Below are 20,158 nucleotides of genomic sequence, written 5' to 3' on the forward strand. Positions count from 1 at the left end.
GACTAAACCCTTACAGCTCAAGAGAGGGATTCTCAGGCTGTTAAGGAGGTGTATGTAGTCTATCACCCAGAGTGTCCTTTTATTTGGATGTAACCAAATTCTGAAGAGATTCCCCTGGGAATCAGTCTTTCCTTTAAGACTTGTCAGCATCATTTTGAAAGCCTGAGGGTGGAACCTGTGGAGCATCCACACTTTAGAAAACTGAGACTTGTGAGACATTTGACAGACTGTGATGTCACTCAGTCAGGGCCCAGGGCTATGTCATCTGCTAGCTCACTTGTGAAGGCAGATGGCTATGGGAAGACTGAAGCATGGGCCTAGGATTTCACCAGCAAGTAGTAATGGGAGACCCTTTTTTGGGATTTCTCAGGTCAGGTGGAGATTACACTTAGACAACAAATAGGAAATCCTTCAGTGAGGATAAGGTGAAGGAGATGACCTTCCTGTGGAAGGGGAGGTGGGTCCCAGCTGACTGGTAATGTTAATAATATCAGCGTGGTGAATATGTGGGGAGTATAATTGTGTTGTAGAACAGATGGGGAATGTAGAAAAGTGTAAAGATGAAAAATTAAAATCACATAATATAGCACTGAAAAGCACTGCATGACTGTCATTTTGAACTGGAAACGAACACAGAAACATGAAAATGATTGGTTTGTTAAGGTACTGGGAAAGGTAATTTTTTTCCTTTCTTTTGACATCTGGTTTGCAGTGGTTTCTTTTAGTTCTTTTAATGGAAACGTATAGGTGAAAGACAGCTATAAAATATTGCTAAATTTTAGAAATGTAGAATGCCATTTTGTTTGTTGCTTTTAAAATTGGTTATCCTCACTTAAAGCATATTGTGAACTTTTCCCTAATTCATAAACATTTGTCCAAAATATGATTTAAATGGCTCCTTTGCATTACATCACGTGAATAAATCATAATTGATTTAAAAATTCCCCATTGTGTACATTTAGTTTGCTGCCTTTTTACTATTATAAATCAAACTGTAGTCGATATCCTTATACATCATGTTTGTGTGGATCTTAATTGCTTCCTTGAGATAAATACTTTGAGGTAAAATCACATGATCAAAGGGTATACAGATTTTTCATATATTGGTGGATTGTATTCTGAAAGTATTTCTGTGAATTTATACTCTGAGGGGAAATGTTTGAGAGGGGCAAAGAGCAAGACGAGGGACCAGGAATCCATGGTGAGTTGACCTGGAGAAAGACTGGGGGACACCTCTAGGAGAGGCCTGGCAAGAAAGGGAGGAGAAGGAGCTCTCAGGAAGAAACCCAGGGACATAAGCCTCACCAGTGACAAATGCAGCAATGTGAGCTGAGGGCAACACTTCGCCTTAAAGTGTAGATTAAAGAAAATGATGCATACAAAAAATGTTCATTGACCTCTTACGGGCTTTACAAAAGTTTCTAAGGTAGTTTATTATCCCCTAGTCACAGAGGCAGGAAGGGAGGCACAGAAATTAAGTAAGTTTCCCACCACCACGCTAATGAAAGTGGCAGAACACAGACAAAAAATGATGTATGCCATTCCAAATCTCATGGTTTTCCACTCAACTTTTTCTATACTCTGAAGGAGAGAGGTTGGCCTGATGTCACCTTTTTTATACTCTGTGATGAAGCAGGATGCCCTTCCTCACCTTTGGGGCAAGAGAAGCTCCCACAAGAGAGGCCGAAGTGAGAATGATTGAAGCTGACATATGTTAAACAAGAAAGGAACAATTTCTAGAAAATGAAATGACTCTTTTAAATGCAAAACCCACTATTATATTATTATATATTATTTCTAGGTATAAAAGAGGCTTTTATGAGTCTCTTTTCAAAAGGATTGCTTAGCTCCTAGTCCAGATCCATAAATTGCAAGCGAGTGCGAGGTTCTCTGATTGATTGAGACATGACAATTATGTAGCAAATAGCAGCAAGCGGAGTCCCCTGGGATGAGGCACAGTCACTGTAAAGCTCTATCAAGGTGCCTCATTAAAACTTGTATAATTTCAACACTGGGCACTTCCCCCAAACTCACCTTATTAAAATGGTCACCAGAGGAAATGCTTGGTTCTAGAATTTCTTGCATTTTTATGGGCTGAATTGGGCTCTGAAGCCAAAGAAGAGAAAGAAGAAGAACGGACCTGCCGGTTGCTGGGCAAGTGTGTAGATGCCGAAAACCATTCCCTTGTTATTGGAGGACTGTTTCCTATTGACTCCAGGACCATCCCAGCAAATGAGTCTATTTTGGAGCCAGCATCAGCAAAATGTGAAGGGTAAGCCATTCTTTTAGCCTTCTTTTTACATCAGTTGCAGGTGGTGGGTGTAGGGGGTTAGAGTCTGGAACTGGCACCCGTGATACTAGCCTGGACCCCGACCCTATCTCTTTGATGCAGGATAGGTACTTCCTGTTACTAGGCCTCAGTTTCCCTTAGGTGGACATTCTAGGATTATTTAGAAACTGGAAAAGCTTCGTCTCAAGTGGGTCATTTTCCACTTCTGTATCTGAGACAGAAAAAAAAGTGGATTTTATATGATGCAGAACATTGCTCCTCAGAGGGTGGTCTGTGGGCCAGCAGCATCAGTTTCACCCAAGACTGTTAGAAATGTAAAATCTCAGGCTACATTCCCAGACCTGTTGAATCAGAATCTGCATTTGAACAAGACCTCCTGGTGATTCATGTACACATTAAGATCTGAGAAGCCCTAATGCAGAGTTGCAGTGTTGCAGGTTTATTATTCATTGTTATAGACTAAACTCTCATCAAGTGAAAATACACAGTGTGGGAACACTAACTTATTTCTGAGCTACTGTTAATGGCAAGATTCTTTCAGCTGCTGTGAGGGTTCTGCCCTGCACTCCCCTAACTCCAAGTTGTCATGTAAAGAAATGGGATCCATGACTGATAATCAGAATTTGCTAGTAATCCATTATAATAAAGGCAAACATGTGTTAGATCACCCTCCAACTTCAGCTATAAAAAGAACACTAGAAATTAAAAATAAAACATTTATCCACCATTCTATGCGCATAACAAAGCAGATCTTTTCATTTTCCTATATGCTTTCTCAGCCCTTTATAAAAATGCATCCATAATTTGTGCATAGTTGTGACCACAGCACAGACACAATTTTATATTTAGCATGTTATATTGTGTAGGAAGCATTTCTATGATGCTGCATGGCTATTAAAATTGTAAATGCATATTGTAAAAAAATTTAAATAATTTCTTACACATTAAATCTTTGCTAATTACAGCTACTGTCCTTTGATTATATTTTATGCCCCATATTTGAGATACCATTAGTGGATGGAACAACCATAATGTTGTTGGCAGAAAGGATTGTAATCAGTCTCTACTTATCTTTTTCCTAGATCTTTTAATTCTTTTCTTACTGTGAAGCCAAAAGAAGAAAGATGAGAAAGGCTTTTGTTTACAGCTACATTATGGTAGACTCAGTTCATTATTTATCATAGTTTTTCTCTTCTTCAATCCTTAATAACATAAAATGAAAATGTAAAGTTTGGCAAAATATATGCCCTAATATTTCATAAACAGAATCATTTAATTTGTTGTCTGTTCTGCATTGGAACTTCTGAAGGTTATTTTCCTAGAAGGTTAAATGGAAAAGCCAATATACATGTTTTAAAATTAAACTCCACTCCTCCTCATTAAAAATAATTTGACATATACATTGTGGTTGCAATAGTGATGAGAAGTAACTACATCCCATTTTGAAAATAATTCACTTATCAGGAATATTTTGGGATTTGCATAATCAATACCACCAGGATTTGAGTGGCTACTGCTTGGCTTTACAATATGCATTTGATATATGTGTACATGAAAGAAAATACAAGGTGCTTTTAATAAGTTAATAAGTGATATAAGACAAACCTACCCAATACAGGTATGTAAAACAAATAGTAGTTGCAGGAGTTAGGAACTGTGAAAACAGGCAAAGTACCAAATTTCTAAGCTGTGACTTCTTGTTTATTGTCAGGAAGAAGTGGAGAGTAAGATACAAGAGAGCACTAAGAGCACCACAGCCTTTAAGTTGGCTTTTAGTCCTAAAAATTCTACAGTTTATTGGCAAGTGACAGGGGCAGACAGTGACTATTAGTTATTCACCCAAAAGGATGAGTTATTTTTCAGTTGGTCCTTCTTGCTATAAGGGAATGGAAATGTGGGGAAGGTAGACAGAGAGAGGAGGACAGGACATTTTTGAAGAGAATTTAGGGAGAGAGCTTGCCTGATGAACTACCATAGTGGAAGATCAGAAGAGTCAGAGAATAGTACAAGAGGCAGAGGCATTTGGAATGACAAACAAGAAAGTGGTAAGTGCTAAGAGTTGAGAAAGAGAAAGATAAAAATGTATTGTATGGAAACAATAAGATTTACCTTCTTCAGAAAGTTGTAAGGAGTTGGCTCTGTTTTCTCTCATATTTTGAAAGATCACATATAAAGTTTTTCTCTAGAAAATATAACAAGTAAGGAAATGGAAGAAAGCCAGTTTGTCCCATAGGATGGAGGCCAGCAATGGGTACAGCTTCAATATTCACCCAGAAGGGGATATCTGGGAGCAGGAAACAGAAAAGGCCGACACTGAGGCCAGAGAGTCAGCAGGGCCTGTGGAGATGAGGGCCTGAGCTCAGAACCTGCCTCAGAGAGGTATCAGTAAGCTGATTTTAACCTCTTCATAAAATTGTGAGAAAATAAGCAATAGCATTTATTCACTTCATGTATTTGTTATTTGATTTTCTTGACACTCTGGACATTAAGAAAATTAAAAAAAAATTTGGATCTGGGCCTGTTTTTCTGGGATGAAGCTCTTGGGAAGAGAATGTTTCTTCAGTGCTAACTCATTCTTAGGTACAGAAGACATCCCATTTAATCTTAAAAACAGCTGGTTGTAGGGACATGGATGAAGATGGAAACCATCATTCTCAGCAAACTATCGCAAGGACAAAAAACCAAACACCGCATGTTCTCACTCATAGGTGGGAATTGAACAATGAGAACACTTGGACACAGGAAGGGGAACATCACACACTGGGGCGTGTTTTGGGGTTGGGGGAGGGGGGAGGGATAGCATTAGGAGATATATCTAATGCAAATGATGAGTTAATGGGTGCAGCACACCAACATGGCACATGTATACCTCTGTAACAAACCTGCACGTTGTGCACATGTACCCTAGAACTTAAAGTATAATAAAAAATGTATATATATATATATAAACAGCTGGTTGAAGATGTTATGTCCACATTTCAGATGAGGAAACTAAGGCTCAAGAAAGTTAAATGGCTTACACAGGTCACATGGAAAGCATAGGGCAGAGTTGTGGGTTTATTTCAGGCTCTCAGAATCAGCCAAGTGTTTTGCATGTCCACCTTAAGAATATTTTCCAAATGGATAAATGCTCCTTGAAAAAAGGATTCTGGGTTCGGATAAAATTGGGTAACTACCAAGACATCATAAAACATTTAGGATACGACAAGCATTGTGAATGTCTAAGAAAGGGCTAAGCATGCAGCACTTTCCAAATTTATTTGATATCATAACTCTTCATTTGGGGAACTCTGCACTGCCTCACATTGCCTCACGTGTAGAAAGTTGGTTTAGTTGGTGCATGTGCAAGTGCAATGAGCTGTACAGAGGAGGTAGGTAGTAGAAGCAGTAAAGCAAGTTGTCTCTACAATAGACAGGAGTTCTGGGGTATATCAGAGCTCTTTGGGACACAAAGAGCACCTGCCATCAGGATTCCATCACAATAGAAGAGAAGGAGTGGAAGATGAGTTAGTGGTTGGGGTCTGCAGGGCAGATTTCACAAAAGGATGAACTAAGCTGGGTGGTCTCCCATTTCTAAAATTTCTATTTCTTTCCATTTCTAAAATAGCTTCTATTTCTTTGCTGAGACTTGTATTTTTACATTTGCTTTAAGAGGGTTTTCCCTCACCTTATGGAACAGTGTTGTAATAGCTGCTTCAAAATCTACGTCTGATCATTTGGCAGCCCAGTCATCTCAGGGTTGGTGTCTACTGATTGCCTCTTCTCTTAAAAGTGGTTGCATGTGGTCCGGGCAATCTAAAAAGCCAGTTCCTGGTTCTCAATGTGGATCCGTTTTGTAAGGGTGCAAGGCATTGTGTGTATTCTGCTTGTCTCCAAGCTTGATGTGTCTGAAACCCAAATTGCTCATCTTTGTGTTATAAGACTCAAATGTTCTTCAGCATTTTAATGAATCCATCCTAAATATACGTTATGAATATCAGAAACATTTCATGTCTTAAAAGTTTTTGATATAGTTCTTCAAAATTAGAGCCTATATAATTCATTTTCACGTATAGGAGTCAACTGTTTCCTCCCATCTCTACCTCAGTGTTTTCCGAGCCTCTCTACTCCTCCACGAGACGCAACTTCTCCAGTGGGAGAGTTCTCACAGGAGGCCTGGCCTACAAGGTACTTAGCAGCCAGGCTGAGCCTAAGCTGGATAATTTCACTTTGGCATTGTTAACCTTCACCTATAACTGATATAGAAATTCAAGTTGGAGTTTGGAGAAATTTCATTCTGAAACCCACAATTTTAACAATAGGCTAATTTTGGCCGGCCATCAGTTAAAGTATGGCCAGACTTTAACTATGACTTTAACTGATCTTAAATATGGCCAGAGAGGAAGATTTGCTATTATTTGGAAAATGTTGCTTAGAAAAGAGAAAGGCAGCAAAATGGAAGGAGGAAGGGAGTATTTTAATTTTGTTTTCATTAATCTAAACAAAGGTAGGACATAGAGAAATTTCCTGAGGAAAAAATGTATGCATTGTATAATAATACTGTGAATATCATAATGGAAATCAATGAATCAAAGAAAAATCACCCCAAATTCCACCTTTCCAGTAATTATCTTGTGCTCATTTTAAAAAATTTCCCTGTTAATCCTTATCCAAATGTTAGTATAATTTATACATGTAGTTTTAATTATAGTATGGAAACAACTTTGCATACTGCACGTTTCACAATATTATACATATACTGCTGTGTAATTTCTCTAATAGTTTTAAAATAACAAAAAACATTTCCATCATGTAAGTTCTTTCCAGTTTTTCAATATTATAAATAATTCTGTAATGAACAATTGGGGCATATTGCTTTTTCCTTTGGGAAAAACAGTTTGTTCAAATAAATTTTCATGGATGGAGGAATTACAGCCAGTGCATATTTTTCTAGTTCTTGAAATGTATTGCTATTCTAGTTTAAAAATGATAGTGCTATATTTATTTCAAAAATATATATTGCCATTAGTGTAAATTTGGAAACTAAGTATCTTAGGATGATAAAGCCCTTCATGTTCTGGCACCTTCTGGTTTTCCAGTTTCCCCTTTCATTGTGCCACAGCCACTCCCACACTGTCTCTTCCAAACATACTGGTCTTTGCATTCCTTGAATGTGACATGTTCTCTTGTTGTAACGCCGTCGGGCATGCTGTTTGCAGCACTCTTCCCCTGTTCTTCTGTCGTCCTTTAAGCCTCAGCTTGGCTGTTAATTCCTTCAGAGCTGGGTGCCCCTTCTTTGTATTTCATAGCTCCCAGGCTTAACCCATCACTGTTTTTATCATTTTGTGCTGAAATTGCATGGCTACTTTTCTATTTCTTTGCTTAGACAATGCTGTGTTTATCTTGTTCCCGACTGTATTTACAGTATCTATCACCAGAGGAACTCAATAACTACATATTAAATGAAAAACAAAACAAAACTAAAAACCCAATTAAAGAAACATGGAGAAAAATTCCACCCTGCCAACAGGGCTATTTGCTATCACATATTAAATTTAAAAAATACTTATTGAATAGAAGACATAGAGTTAGATACTATAGCTACAGAAGATAGTAAGGAAAGAAGGTCTTGGGGAAATTGCTCTCAAATAGGTTAAGATTTGGTTAACACTGGGAAGATAGAGTTTGCAATTAAATGTTAAATGTTTTTCTTAATGGAGAAGGAATTAAAAAGCAAATGTGGTGATGGACTGCAAGAGAAATACATTCCCCTTTTAGTGGCTAGGAAATGGAAAGGGGGAGGTATTTTATTTATGGTTATATCTAGGAGTGGTAGGAAAAAGACATCTTCAATTAAAAACCTCTTAACGTTAACAATGAAATTACGGACAGAAAAATTATTGTAATTGGAGTCATAGTATATATAAATTTTATGTACTGCTTTTAGGTGCTCCTAGCATAAGTATTTCCTTGTATTTACATAACTTTTATAATTATAATTAATGTCCAGAAAAAAGCAAAAGAAGGTAAGTTGGAGAGAGAGGAGACTCATACGACACCAGGGACTTCCAATTAATGGGGAAAATGTATTGAGGGATTATTGGAGGCCCTGTTTGGTGGATAGAATTATGAATATAAGAATATTTTTGTGAAAAGATATAGGAGTTTAAGGAGATTATAGCATATGAAAGATATACAGAGTGAGAAAACATCCAAAAATTGTACTTTTCAGCCCAAATCAATCAACGATGAATATGATTCATACTTGAATCTTTCAAGTTTGTAATATCATTTAAGAAAAACTAACATACTCAGAAAAGTGAGGTGCCCGCTGATGTTCTGGCAAAATGCTTTAAAAGCTGCTTTTCCCCTCAAAGATCCACCTAATCACCTACAAAGTCTATTTCTTTTTCAGGTTTAACTTTCAGAGATTCCGCTGGAGGAAAGCCATGATCCACATGATCAAGGAGATTAATAAGAGGAAGGATATTTTGCCCAACATCACTTTGGGCTATCAGATCTTTGATACCTGTTTTACCATCTCCAAATCAGTGGAAGCAGTCTTGGTATTTCTTACAGGGCAGGAAGAAAACAGGCCCAATTTTAGAAACAGCACTGGAGCATTTCCGGCAGGAATTGTTGGAGCAGGTGGATCATTCTTATCAGTTCCTGCTTCAAGAATTCTAGGGTTATATTATTTGCCTCAGGTATCTCCGATTATTGTGCTGGGTACTAACTTAAAAAACAACAACAACACAAACCATGCTTGTGGAAACTGCAGCAGATAGCAAGGTGCTCAGGTGAGGCTGAGTTAAGTTGCAGAGACAAACAGGGATGGTGGTGATGCTGCTGTCCCTAATTACTATGTTCAGTCAGGCCTTAGCAAGTGTGAATTGATGTCTACTTAGAGGCGACTTGAGACTCTTCTACATCCCTTGGCATGCTACTTTAATTTTTGGCTTGAGATTGTGACCCAGTGATTTGTTTGTTGACAACTCACTAGTCATAATACTCTATAGCACTGTGTGGAGCACAGTGTAGGTGATCAATAAATATGTGTTGGTTGGTCAATGGATGGTATAAGAAACTCACTTTGTTTCTTGCCTATATTAATGCTTATTATTCATGACCGTTTTGATTCATGCACTAACATGCTGAAGCGGGCCTGGGAATTATGCAAGATGGCTAGGGTTTTGAGGATGCTAACTTTACAGGTTATTTTAAATTCGGAGACAATGACACATTTCAACATAAGAAGAGATTATTTTAGGAAAAATTGATTATTAAGGAAATATAAATATAGCTCTATCATTATTTCTAATGATGGATCATTATAGTATCAGTTGTCATGACTTATTAATGTGAATGATGATAAGCTTATTTGTGTTGCTGAAGTAATGAAAGAATTTGAAATAATTGTATAAAGTAGCATTTCCAGAGTATTTCTTATAAAGCTGCACATACGGATGTAGAGGGAAGAGGAAAGTACTGAGAAATAGAACCAAGAAGAGAGGTTGGGTGACACAACTGACACCTTAGGTGTGGGCTTCGTGCAGCTCAAACTGCTGCTGCTGTGAGCTCTGTCTTCCAGGTACTGGCTGGAAACCTCTAGATAGATTTTCTCATTAAATGCTTGTAGTAAATATCCAGCAAAGGTAAAAGAAATCTGTATGATGAACATTTTCACATTTGTTATCTCATTGTATATATTGAGCAATCTTAAAATGTAGATATCATTACCCTGATTTCACTTATAGGGAATCTGAGGTTCAGAAGGTTTAAGTAACTTCTCTAAGATCTTACAGTGATAAAATATATATCCAGAATTAGATATCACGTGTCTCTGCTTCTTAAATAAGATTATTTCCTACATAGGGCTTCCAATGTTGCTGCTTGCATGGTTCCAAAGAAGAATGTAAACTTTAGCCATTGGAGTGAAAATAGGACATGGGGTAGAAGAAACGGGAAACAAGAATATTCTGGCACTCATGAAGAAATTGACAATCTTGAGCTATGGAATTATAATATGGGCGATCCTATTGAAGGTGGTGTGTTAATATTATATCATGAGATGGGAATGTGATGGGATAGGGAAAAATGTGTCCATATGTTCTTAACTGTAGGGTCAGTGAGGTTGAGGGTAAGCTACAGTGGAAATGCATATAAAGTGGTGAGGAATTCATGATCATTTGACCTCTATTCTTAAGTTCCCACTATTGGAAAATACATACAGAGATCACTGGCAAAATGGGAAAAAGTGTCTCTTCATTTATCTAGACAAATGCCTATAAAATTAGGGCTTCTATCTCTGTTGGATGACAGGGCTTAGATGCGAGGCTAAAGTGGTGCTTTCTACCACCTTTCTCAAGTTAAGTCTTGGGATCTACATACTCATAAGTTTTTCTCCTGGCAGAGAAAAACAAGGAAAGAAAAGTGGCGATAGGAGGGAGGGAAGGGAGGTGGAAGATGAGGGGTGGAGGGAGAGAGAGAGAGAGAGAAGAATTGGGCTTGCCAAATGGATTGTGGGTCTACTCACTCCATCATCCATGTGGATGAGAAGTAAAATCTGAGGAAGAGCCTGGATGGCTTGATTCACTCCCCTTGTCTGTGGGGTGCATAGAAGAAAAAGCAAATGGCCTCCTTTTCACTGCTGTGATCCCACTTGTGAAAAGTAGGGCATTGAATGTCGTATTAATAATCAGCTCCTCCGATTTCCTTGGGGTATGGGGAAGTGGATTTGAAAGAGTCCATAGGGAGGCCCAAAGTGTTCCCTCCAACACTCTACCCTCCCATCCACTGAGCAAGGAAAGGACCAGAAATCCTTTTGTCTAAAGAAAGATATGAAAATAAAGGGAGAAGAACTGTTAAGTTCCCTCCCTCCCCAATAAAAATATTCTGAAAATGTGTAATTTGAGATTTGGCTATTGCTTTCTAATAGCTGCATGAATATTTTCAATAGTAGGTGGGCTATGCCTCTACCTGTGTGATTCTTAGTGACAAATACCAGTTTCCATCTTGTCTTCGTGTAATAGCCAGCGATAAGATCCAGTCGAAGGCTATGGTAAAACGTATCCGACACTTTCACTTTCTCACTCTGTCGCCCAGGCTGGAGTGCAGTGGCGCCATCCTGGCTCATGGCAACCTCCGCCTCCCAGGTTCAAACAATCCTCCTACCTCAGCCTCCTGAGTAGCTGGGATTACAGGTGTGTGCCACCATGCCAGACTAATTTTTGTATTTTTAGTAGAGACAGGGTTTCGCCATGTTGCCCAGGCTGGTCTCGAATTCCTGGCCTCAAATTATCTGACCACTTCGGCCTCCCAAAGTGCTGGGATTACAGGTGTGAGCCACTGTGCCTGGCCCAGTACTATAGAGCTTTGGATAATCCAGTTCCATGTTTACTTCCGGATGAACTGTAGAGTTACAGTAAATCGATAGGGTAGTGAAAAAGAATTGGCAATTTCATTTTCCATGTGAATCTCAGAATGGAAGAACCAGGAAAAGTGAGAGAGATGAAAGTGATGTCAGCATAGCCAGAGAATGCTTTTTGTTTGCTGACACAGGACTTTCTTATGGAGGAAAGGGTGTCTTTTTTCATCCTGTTTATTTTTCACGTATCTTCCCTCTTGAGCTCAGATCTGAGATCCCCAAACAGTCTTCCAAATCATGCTGGGAAAGCATCTAAAAATAAGTGAAAAAAAGCCTCAAGATTTCTGAGTTCCTATGCTGTACCAGACACCTATGAGATCTTTGTCTGTCAGACTATTCCTCTCTGCTTTCTATGTGTAGCAATAAACATCTATAGACTTATACATGCTCACAAAAGAATATAGATATGCACACATACACAGTAGTTTATTGGTCTATCTTTAAGCAGCATTTGAATATATTTTGGGTAGATGTAAAAATAGCCACTTGTCAGTGTTTACCACTGTAGGGGCCAGAGCTCTCTGCAGCATTTTATGCCTTTGATCTAGAACCTGCTCTGCCCAATACAGTAGGGCTTAACCACAGATAGGTTGTTTTTGTTTGTTGGTTTGTTTGTTTTTTTTAGACGGAGTCTCGCTCTGTCGCCATGCTGGAGTATAGTGGTGAGATCTCGGCTCACTGCCACCTCTGCCTCCTGGGTTCAAGCAATTCTCCTGCCTCAGCCCCCCTAGTAGCTGGGACTACAGGCGCACACCACCATGCTCAGCTAATTTTTGTATTTTTAGTAGAGACGGGTTTTCACCATGTTAGCCAGGATGGTCTTGATCTCTCAATCTCGTGATCCACCTGCCTCGGCCTCCCAAAGTGCTGGGATTACAGGTGTGAACCACCATGCCCGGCCACAGATGGCTTTAAAATGCAAATTAATTAAAATAAAATAAAAGGAAAATTCAGCTCTTAGTCACATTAACTACATTTCAAGTGTTCAATATCCACATGTAGCTAGGAGCTACCATATAGAACAACAGAGATATGTAACACTTCTGTCATTGCAGAAAGGACAGAGCTGCCCTAAGTCTAGGCTATAAGCCATCTTATGTGGCCCAGAGCTCTCTCCGAATGGTGAGCTACTTGATGAATGGGCTTGAGACTTCACTTTTGTATTCTTTTTGGTAGGTATATAGTAGGTCCCCAATATACCGTTTTACATGAAAAGGAAGATGTTATTCTTTGCATATACATGGTTCAAAGAATGCTTGCTCTACTGAAAATTGACAGAAAAATAGTAAAATCTAATAATAGATTTTTCTTTTAATAATCTTCATTAGGGTACAGTAATTTATTTTTCTTATCTTTTACTGTAAAATTGGGATTGTTTGTATAATGAAATTGCTTCAAATGTAATTCAATACAAATTTACTAAGCATCTACTATAAATCCAACTCTGGGTTAAACATTGCAAAAATAAGGCCACTGCCCCTAATTAACTGAGCAAATATTTGTTGAGAACAGTAGCATATGTGCATAGGAACTGAGGATACGTCAGTGGGCAAAACAGAACAAATCCCGGCCTAATGGGATAAACATTTCAGTGGAAGGAAGTAGGCAACAAACAAGACAAATAGAGACATTATACTGTATCTTAAAGGATGTTAATGTCAGGGAGAAACAAATAGCAGGACTGAGATAGGGAGTGCTGTGGGAGTGTTGCACTGAAATTCCATATAGTGTAGTCAGGGAAGGCCTCGCTAGAGCGACATTTGAACAGAAATTCAAATGAAAGTGTGTTCATGCATTATCTAGGGGAAGAATATTTCCAGCACAGGGAACAGCACCTTCTAAACCCTGAGGCACGTGTGGTTGGCACTTTGGAGGAACAGAAAAGAAGTCAATGTGGCTGGAAAGAGTGAAAGAGAGGGAGAGCAGGAAAGGAGGTGAGAGAGGTTAGAGAGGGACAGATCATGCAGGGCCCTGTTGGCTTTTGAAGGACTTTGGTTTTTACACTGAGTGAGAAGGGAAACCCTGAAAATCTTGACAGAGGAGGGCCATGATTTGACTCAGGTATCATTCTGTTTGCCATACTGCAAATCAGTGGAAGGAGTGGGGTGGAGGGGCAAGAACAGAACCAAGGAGACTGTTAAAAGACCATAAAATCATCCAAAATAATGAAGGTAGCTTGGCCCAGGATAGATGTGATGGAGGTGGCAAAAAGTCATTAGATTCTGGATATCTTATGGATATCTTATAGGTAGAAGACATCAAATTTGCTGACGGATTGGACCTGGAAGTGTTACATGAAACAATTAGAGGACAATACAAATAATGATTTAAGTCATAATGGTAAACTGAGTCTGGTGGTTGGTGAGAAGGTGGACTTGAGTGGAAGAGAGGGTCCATACAGGCAAGTAATATCAGGTTGGAGATGATGGATAGGAAAGGTGGTGTTGATGACAGAAATGAGGAATAGGGTTTATGGGATAGTTCTGTACGTGTTGAACTTGAGGTGATGGTGGAATCTTAATGTAGGAACATATGGGAAGTTTAGAATATGGAATTAAATAGAGATCAGGTGGGAAAGGTTGGTGTTAGAGATCAAAATTTGGGAGTACTTCTATAGAGATACTGGTTGAAGACAAGAGAATGAAGGACCTGCTTTACAGTAAGAGAGAAAACCAGAGGACCAAGGACCAAACCCAGGACCCAAGGGAAGCCAAGGTAGCTTGCATTTCAAGGAGGGGCTGATCAAAAGTGTCAAGTATTGAAGAAAGCTGAAGGAAAATGTGGCCAGAGGAAAATCTCTCAGACGTGGCAAGAAGAGTTTTAGTGAGGTGAGTGAGCTGGCAGCTAGATCACAGAGGTTGAGAAGGGAAGGAATACTGAGAAATGGAACAAAAAGGTATCAGCTCATTGTTAATGATACTAATAGGCCAGGTGCGGTGGCTCATGCCTGTAATCCCAGCACTTTGGGAGGCCGAGGCAGGCAGATCACAAGGTCAGAAATTCGAGACCATCTTGGCTAACATGGTGAAACCCCGTTTCTACTAAAAATACAAAAAATTAGCTTGGTGTGGTGGCGGGCACCTGTAGTCCCAGCTACTCGGGAGGCTGAGGCAGGAGAATGGCATGAACCCGGGAGGCGGAGCTTGCAGTGAGCCGAGATGGTGCCACTGCACTCCAGCCTGGGCAACAGAGGAAAAAAAATGATAATAATAATCATAAGGGAATATCAAGAGCTCTTTCCAGAAGACTGGATCAGGGCAAGGAATTCTAGTTCATTCTGTGATGATTTTATTGTTCATCTTTCAGAATTTGAGAATGCCTTGCTATCACTCCTTCCTGTAATAGCTACTCCTTAAGGTGCATTTAAAATATGATTTTACAGATATATATGTATAAAACATATAAGAAGCTTATCTATTGTGTATACATACTTCTGTAATGTTATGTACCATAACCTAGCTCAGAGATTGGTAATATTTTCTATGTTATTTAATTCAGTTTTACTCTGGAAAACTCAACATATGAAAATTCTGATTTCTAAAATAAATATAAGTGTAATCATGCATCTTCCAAAATGATTCTTTGCTTAATGGAAAAGCATTTTGTTTCTTAAACAGGAAACTCCCTAATGGATTAAGAAACAAACTATTTACAAACCTTGCATTTATTCTGGGTTTCAAGGTACACATCCATGTAGAATGTAAAAGGAGGCCTGGGTTTACTACTGAGATTTTGAAATTCGTTTAGCAAGAAAATATTTCAATGCTATGCCTTGTCTGCTTTTCCTTTTGCCCTCCCCATTTTTCTGATAAAGCAGATCTTTCACTGTTCTTTTCTACTGACCCTTCATGACACAGCTTTGATTTTAAGACTATTTTGGGATGATCTTGCAGAAGGAAAATATTTTTTAGGCTTTCAAGATGATTCTTGGAATCATAGGTCCTTCACAAGCAGGAACAGACCTGTCAAATGATCTCATCCCCAGAGTCCTGTAGGCATGGAGCCTGGTCTGGATCCCCAAGGTTAGAAAGAAGAGGCTTAGAATTAGCTTTGCATTTCTAGACTCAACACCGAGACTCTCCTTTAGCAAAATTCTTCTCTACGTTCTCCATGTTGTTATTTTCTTTGTTCATTATCTTCACTCAGGCATCCTGGGTTTCCCAGGAAATCGCAAAGCTTCCATGGAAATTCAAATGGAAACTTTCTCAGCCTCATGAGTACTAGAGACAAAGGGCTTTGTTAATACATCATGTTTGTCTTTGCTAGCTTCCCCATTCAGTGTGTACTGATGTGTGTCCTCCTGGGACTCGGAAGGGGATTCGTTCAGGGGGAACCAATATGCTGCTTTGACTCCATCCCATGTGCTGATGGACACGTGTCACGGAAACCAGGTTGAGATGGTAATTTCTTCATTGATATGAGGATGCTATTAGATCAAACATGTTTTTGCAAAGAAGGCCTAAGGAGCCTTCTTTATAAATAGGTGTGAATAACTTATAACAAAAATAATTAAAATCCATCAAATTATTGGATGTTTTGTGCACTGTGAAAAAAAGCATAGTATTGTGTTTCAGTTCTAAAGCTGCTACAGTTGGGAAAATACCTACAACCTTGAAGTTAATAGAGGAAAATGCAAAATAAAATATATGAAATGTGAAATATGAGTAGGATTCATAAAAAATATTTAAAATTATTTGTTTCTGAAATAAATTAAATGCTAGTTATATTCATAATTGGAAGACAGGGGACTTATAGTACTATGTTTTATTGAATTAGCTCTAATTTGGAGTTATAAGATCTAAAATTTCATCTCTAAAGGCAATTGGCTTAAGGTCATAAGTACTCAAAATTTGTAGGACATATGATTTCTGTAACTACTGCTCTATGAATTCTTCACTATGGCCTGCCAAATTGCTGCTCTTTATGACCAGAATTTTAATTGGGTTTAGTGTGCTCGGTCTTGTGAAACATGTCGGAGCAGGTTTATTTTTATCTCTACCTTCTGTTAAAGATAACACAAAGTGTACTTGTCTTTTGTCAAATGGCCCTCAATAGCAATTCTTTATAAAAGAATTTTGAGGGCCAGGCGCAGTGGCTCACGCCTGTAATCCCAGCACTTTAGGAGGCCGAGGAGGGCGGACACGAGGTCAGGAGATCGAGACCATCCTGGCTAACACGGTGAAACCCCGTTCTCTACTAAAAAAATACAAAAAATTACCGGGCGTGGTGGCAGGCGCCTGTGTCCCAGCTACTCGGGAGGCTGAGGCAGAAGAATGGTGTGAACTCGAGAGGCAGAGCTTGCATTGAGCTGAGATGGCGCCACTGCACTCCAGCTTGAGCTACAGAGCGAGACTCCGTCTCGGAAAAAAAAAAAAAAAAAAAAAAATTGAGAATGTATCATTTTCCCAAAATAGAAAACAAGAACTATGTAACCTGAACAACTCCTTGGACCCTACACAGCCCAGTCTCTGCATAGAGTTACATCCAGGGAAGTCCAGTACAGCAGTTAAAAGTGATTAAACAGGAATTGCAATCTTTCCTGCATCTTTCAAAGAACATTAAAGAGATCAATTTCACAGTCTACTATAAACTCATATCAAATAGCCTTTTCTTATGTTCTGACATTCTCCCTTAGGGCCTCCACCCAGCTAAATGCTCTAAACCTTCTCAGTAAGCACCATGTAGGTTCTTTTCCTTCTCCTTCCCCTTACCCATCTTCTTCTCTTTCTCCTTTTGTCTTTCTCCTCCTCCTCCCCCTCCTCCTCCTTCTTCTCCCCCTCCTCCTCTTCTTCCCTTCCTCCTTTTTCCTCCTCCTCCCCCTCCTCCCCTTCCTCCTCCCTCCTCCTCCTCCTCCTTCTTCTTCTTCTTCCTCTCCTTCTTGTCTTCCTCCTCCTCCTTCTTCTTCCTTCTTCTTTCTTCTTCTCCTCCTGCTCTTTCTTCTTCTTCCTCGTCCTCCTCCTCCTTCCTCTTCCTCCCCCCTCCTTCTTCTTCTCTTTCTTCCTCCTTCCTCCTCCTCCTCCCCCCTCCTGCTTCCTCCTCCTCCTTCTTCTTATTCTTCCTTCTTCTCTTTCTTCTTCTCCTCCTCCTTCTTCTGCTTCTTCCTTGTTTTCTTCTTCTTCCTCCTCCTCTTTCTCCCCCTCCTCCTCCACTGCTGCCCCTTCCCTTCCCTTCCCTTCCCTTCCCTTCCCTTCCCTTCCCTCCCCTCCCCTCCCCTTCCCTTCCCTCTGAGTCGGAGTCTTGCACTGTCGCCCAGGCTGGAGTGCAGTGGCACCATCTTGGCTCACTGCAAACTCAGCCTCCTGGGCTCAAGTAATCCTCCCACCTCAGCCTCCCAAGTAACTGGGACTGCAGGCACACACTATCACTCCCGGCTGACTTTTTGTATTATTTGGCAGAGACAAGGTTTTGCCATGTTGCCCAGGCTGGTCTCGAACTCCTGGGCTCAAGTGATCCACCCACCTCAGCCTCCCAAAGTGCTGGGATTACAGGTCTGGGCCACTGTACCCAGCCTTGTTTTCCTTCTTATCCTCAGTTACTCTCTACCTATTCCTTCAAATCTGCATCTGGGGGGTGAAGAGGGGAAAAGCTCTGAGTAAGCAAAGACAAAATTCTCTTTCATAAGGGTGATATTGAATGAAAGACAGAAAACATTTGTATTTTAATCAACCTTATTCCTGTTACAATTCTCTCAATTGTTTTGCCTCAGTAGCTTTAATTTTTTTTTTTTTTTTACTTTTTTTTTCATTTGTGGATTGTTTTTGGGTTTACGAGGATACATACCACTCTTCTCAATTAGCTAACTGGAGTAGTAAGAAAGAAGCTTGTTACTGGAAAAGGCCAATGCAGAAAAGCCTGAAACTGAGAAGCGAGACTGACTTTCCAAAACTGAAAATAATTCTCAATCTGTAACATTATCTGTACACTCTAAGGTCATTTTATCACTATTTCTGTTGAGATATTATATATTCTATACAAAGGGATTTTCAAGAAGTCCCCACTCTAGAACTATGAGGGCTCTGGGGTATTCACAGTGGAAGGGGACAATTGGATTTCTTTACAGTCAATTCTCTGTTCTTCATTCAATAGGTGAAAGGGAGTGTGAACAATGTGGTGAAGACTATTGGTCAAATGCACAAAAGAGCGAGTGTGTGCTGAAAGACGTGGAATACCTTGCTTATGATGAGGCCCTGGGATTCACACTTGTCATTCTTTCTGTCTTTGGGGCATTTGTGGTCTTGGCAGTCACAGCTGTGTATGTGATACACAGGCACACTCCCCTGGTGAACGCCAATGACTGGCAGCTGGGCTTTCTCATTCAGGTTTCTCTGATCATCATGCTGCTGTCGTCCATGCTTTTCATTGACAAGCCACACAACTGGTCCTGCATGGCTGGCCAGGTCACTCTGGCACTGGGCTTTTCTCTTTGCCTGTCTTGCCTTCTTGGAAAGACTAGTTCACTGTTTTTAGCCTACAGAATTTCCAAATCCAAAACTCAACTTACATCCATGCACCCCCTTTATCGGAAAATCATTGTGCTAATCTCTGTTCTAGCGGAGATTGGCATATGTACAGCCTACTTGATATTGGAACCTCCCATGGTATACAAGAACATGGAACCTCAAAATACAAAGATCATTCTGGGATGCAATGAAATTTCCATAGAGTTTTTGTACTCGATGTTTGGAATTGATGCCTTCCTAGCCTTGCTATGCTTTCTTACAACTTTTGTGGCTCGCCAGTTACCAGATAATTACTATGAAGGAAAATGCGTCACCTTTGGGATGCTTGTCTTTTTCATCATTTGGATCTCTTTTGTCCCTGTTTATTTGAGCACCAAAGGCAAGTTCAAAGTGGCTGTGGAAATATTTGCAATCTTGGCATCCAGCTATGGCTTGTTGGGTTGTATATTTGCTCCTAAGTGCCTCATTATTTTGCTGAGGCCAGAGAGGAACACCAATGAAATTGTTTGTGGAAGAGTCTCCACCACAGATAATTGCATCCAACTGACCTCAGCTTTTGTGAGCAGTGAGCTTAACAATACCACAGTGTCAACTGTTCTGGATGACAGAGTTTTGATTTACATGTGTCCTTTGAAGCTGCAATGATGATGTGGTTCAACATTCCCTTTCAGGATGCTCCTACAGCAGCTGCCTAATACTCTCAGGTAACATTGAGGATTTGGGTTCTGGTGGTGTAGTCTTAGCATGGTATATCAAATCTTGTACTGTAAGATAGCATTTAGCATGAATCAGAATGCCTTTTACTATTGAAATTAAAAACTATTTTATTCAAGCATTTCAAAATACTTTGGTGTAAGGACTGTGTAGTAGAGGATATGGTAGGAGCCAGTTATCTAAAATGATAGATAAGTCTGGGTGTGTTGGCTCACGCCTGTAATCCCACCACTTTGGGACACCAAGGTGGATGAATCACTTGAGGTCAGGAGTTCAAGACCAGCCTGG

At 39.8% G+C, this 20,158-nt stretch overlaps 1 protein-coding gene across 1 annotated transcript; it reads left to right on the top strand.

Moving 5' to 3' along the window:
* The first annotated feature begins 603 nt into the window (after positions 1-603).
* Positions 604-19,801, top strand: LOC100989688 (vomeronasal type-2 receptor 1). The gene is given in 8 exon segments (XM_055110877.1): positions 604-675; positions 2,055-2,272; positions 8,685-8,976; positions 11,232-11,365; positions 12,752-12,818; positions 15,963-16,019; positions 16,021-16,087; positions 18,783-19,801. Coding segments are annotated over 8 exon segments (1,926 nt in total).
* Positions 19,802-20,158: the final 357 nt, after the last annotated feature.

This window comes from Pan paniscus, chromosome 2 (assembly GCF_029289425.2).
Source record: "Pan paniscus chromosome 2, NHGRI_mPanPan1-v2.0_pri, whole genome shotgun sequence".
Lineage (NCBI taxonomy): Eukaryota > Metazoa > Chordata > Mammalia > Primates > Hominidae > Pan > Pan paniscus.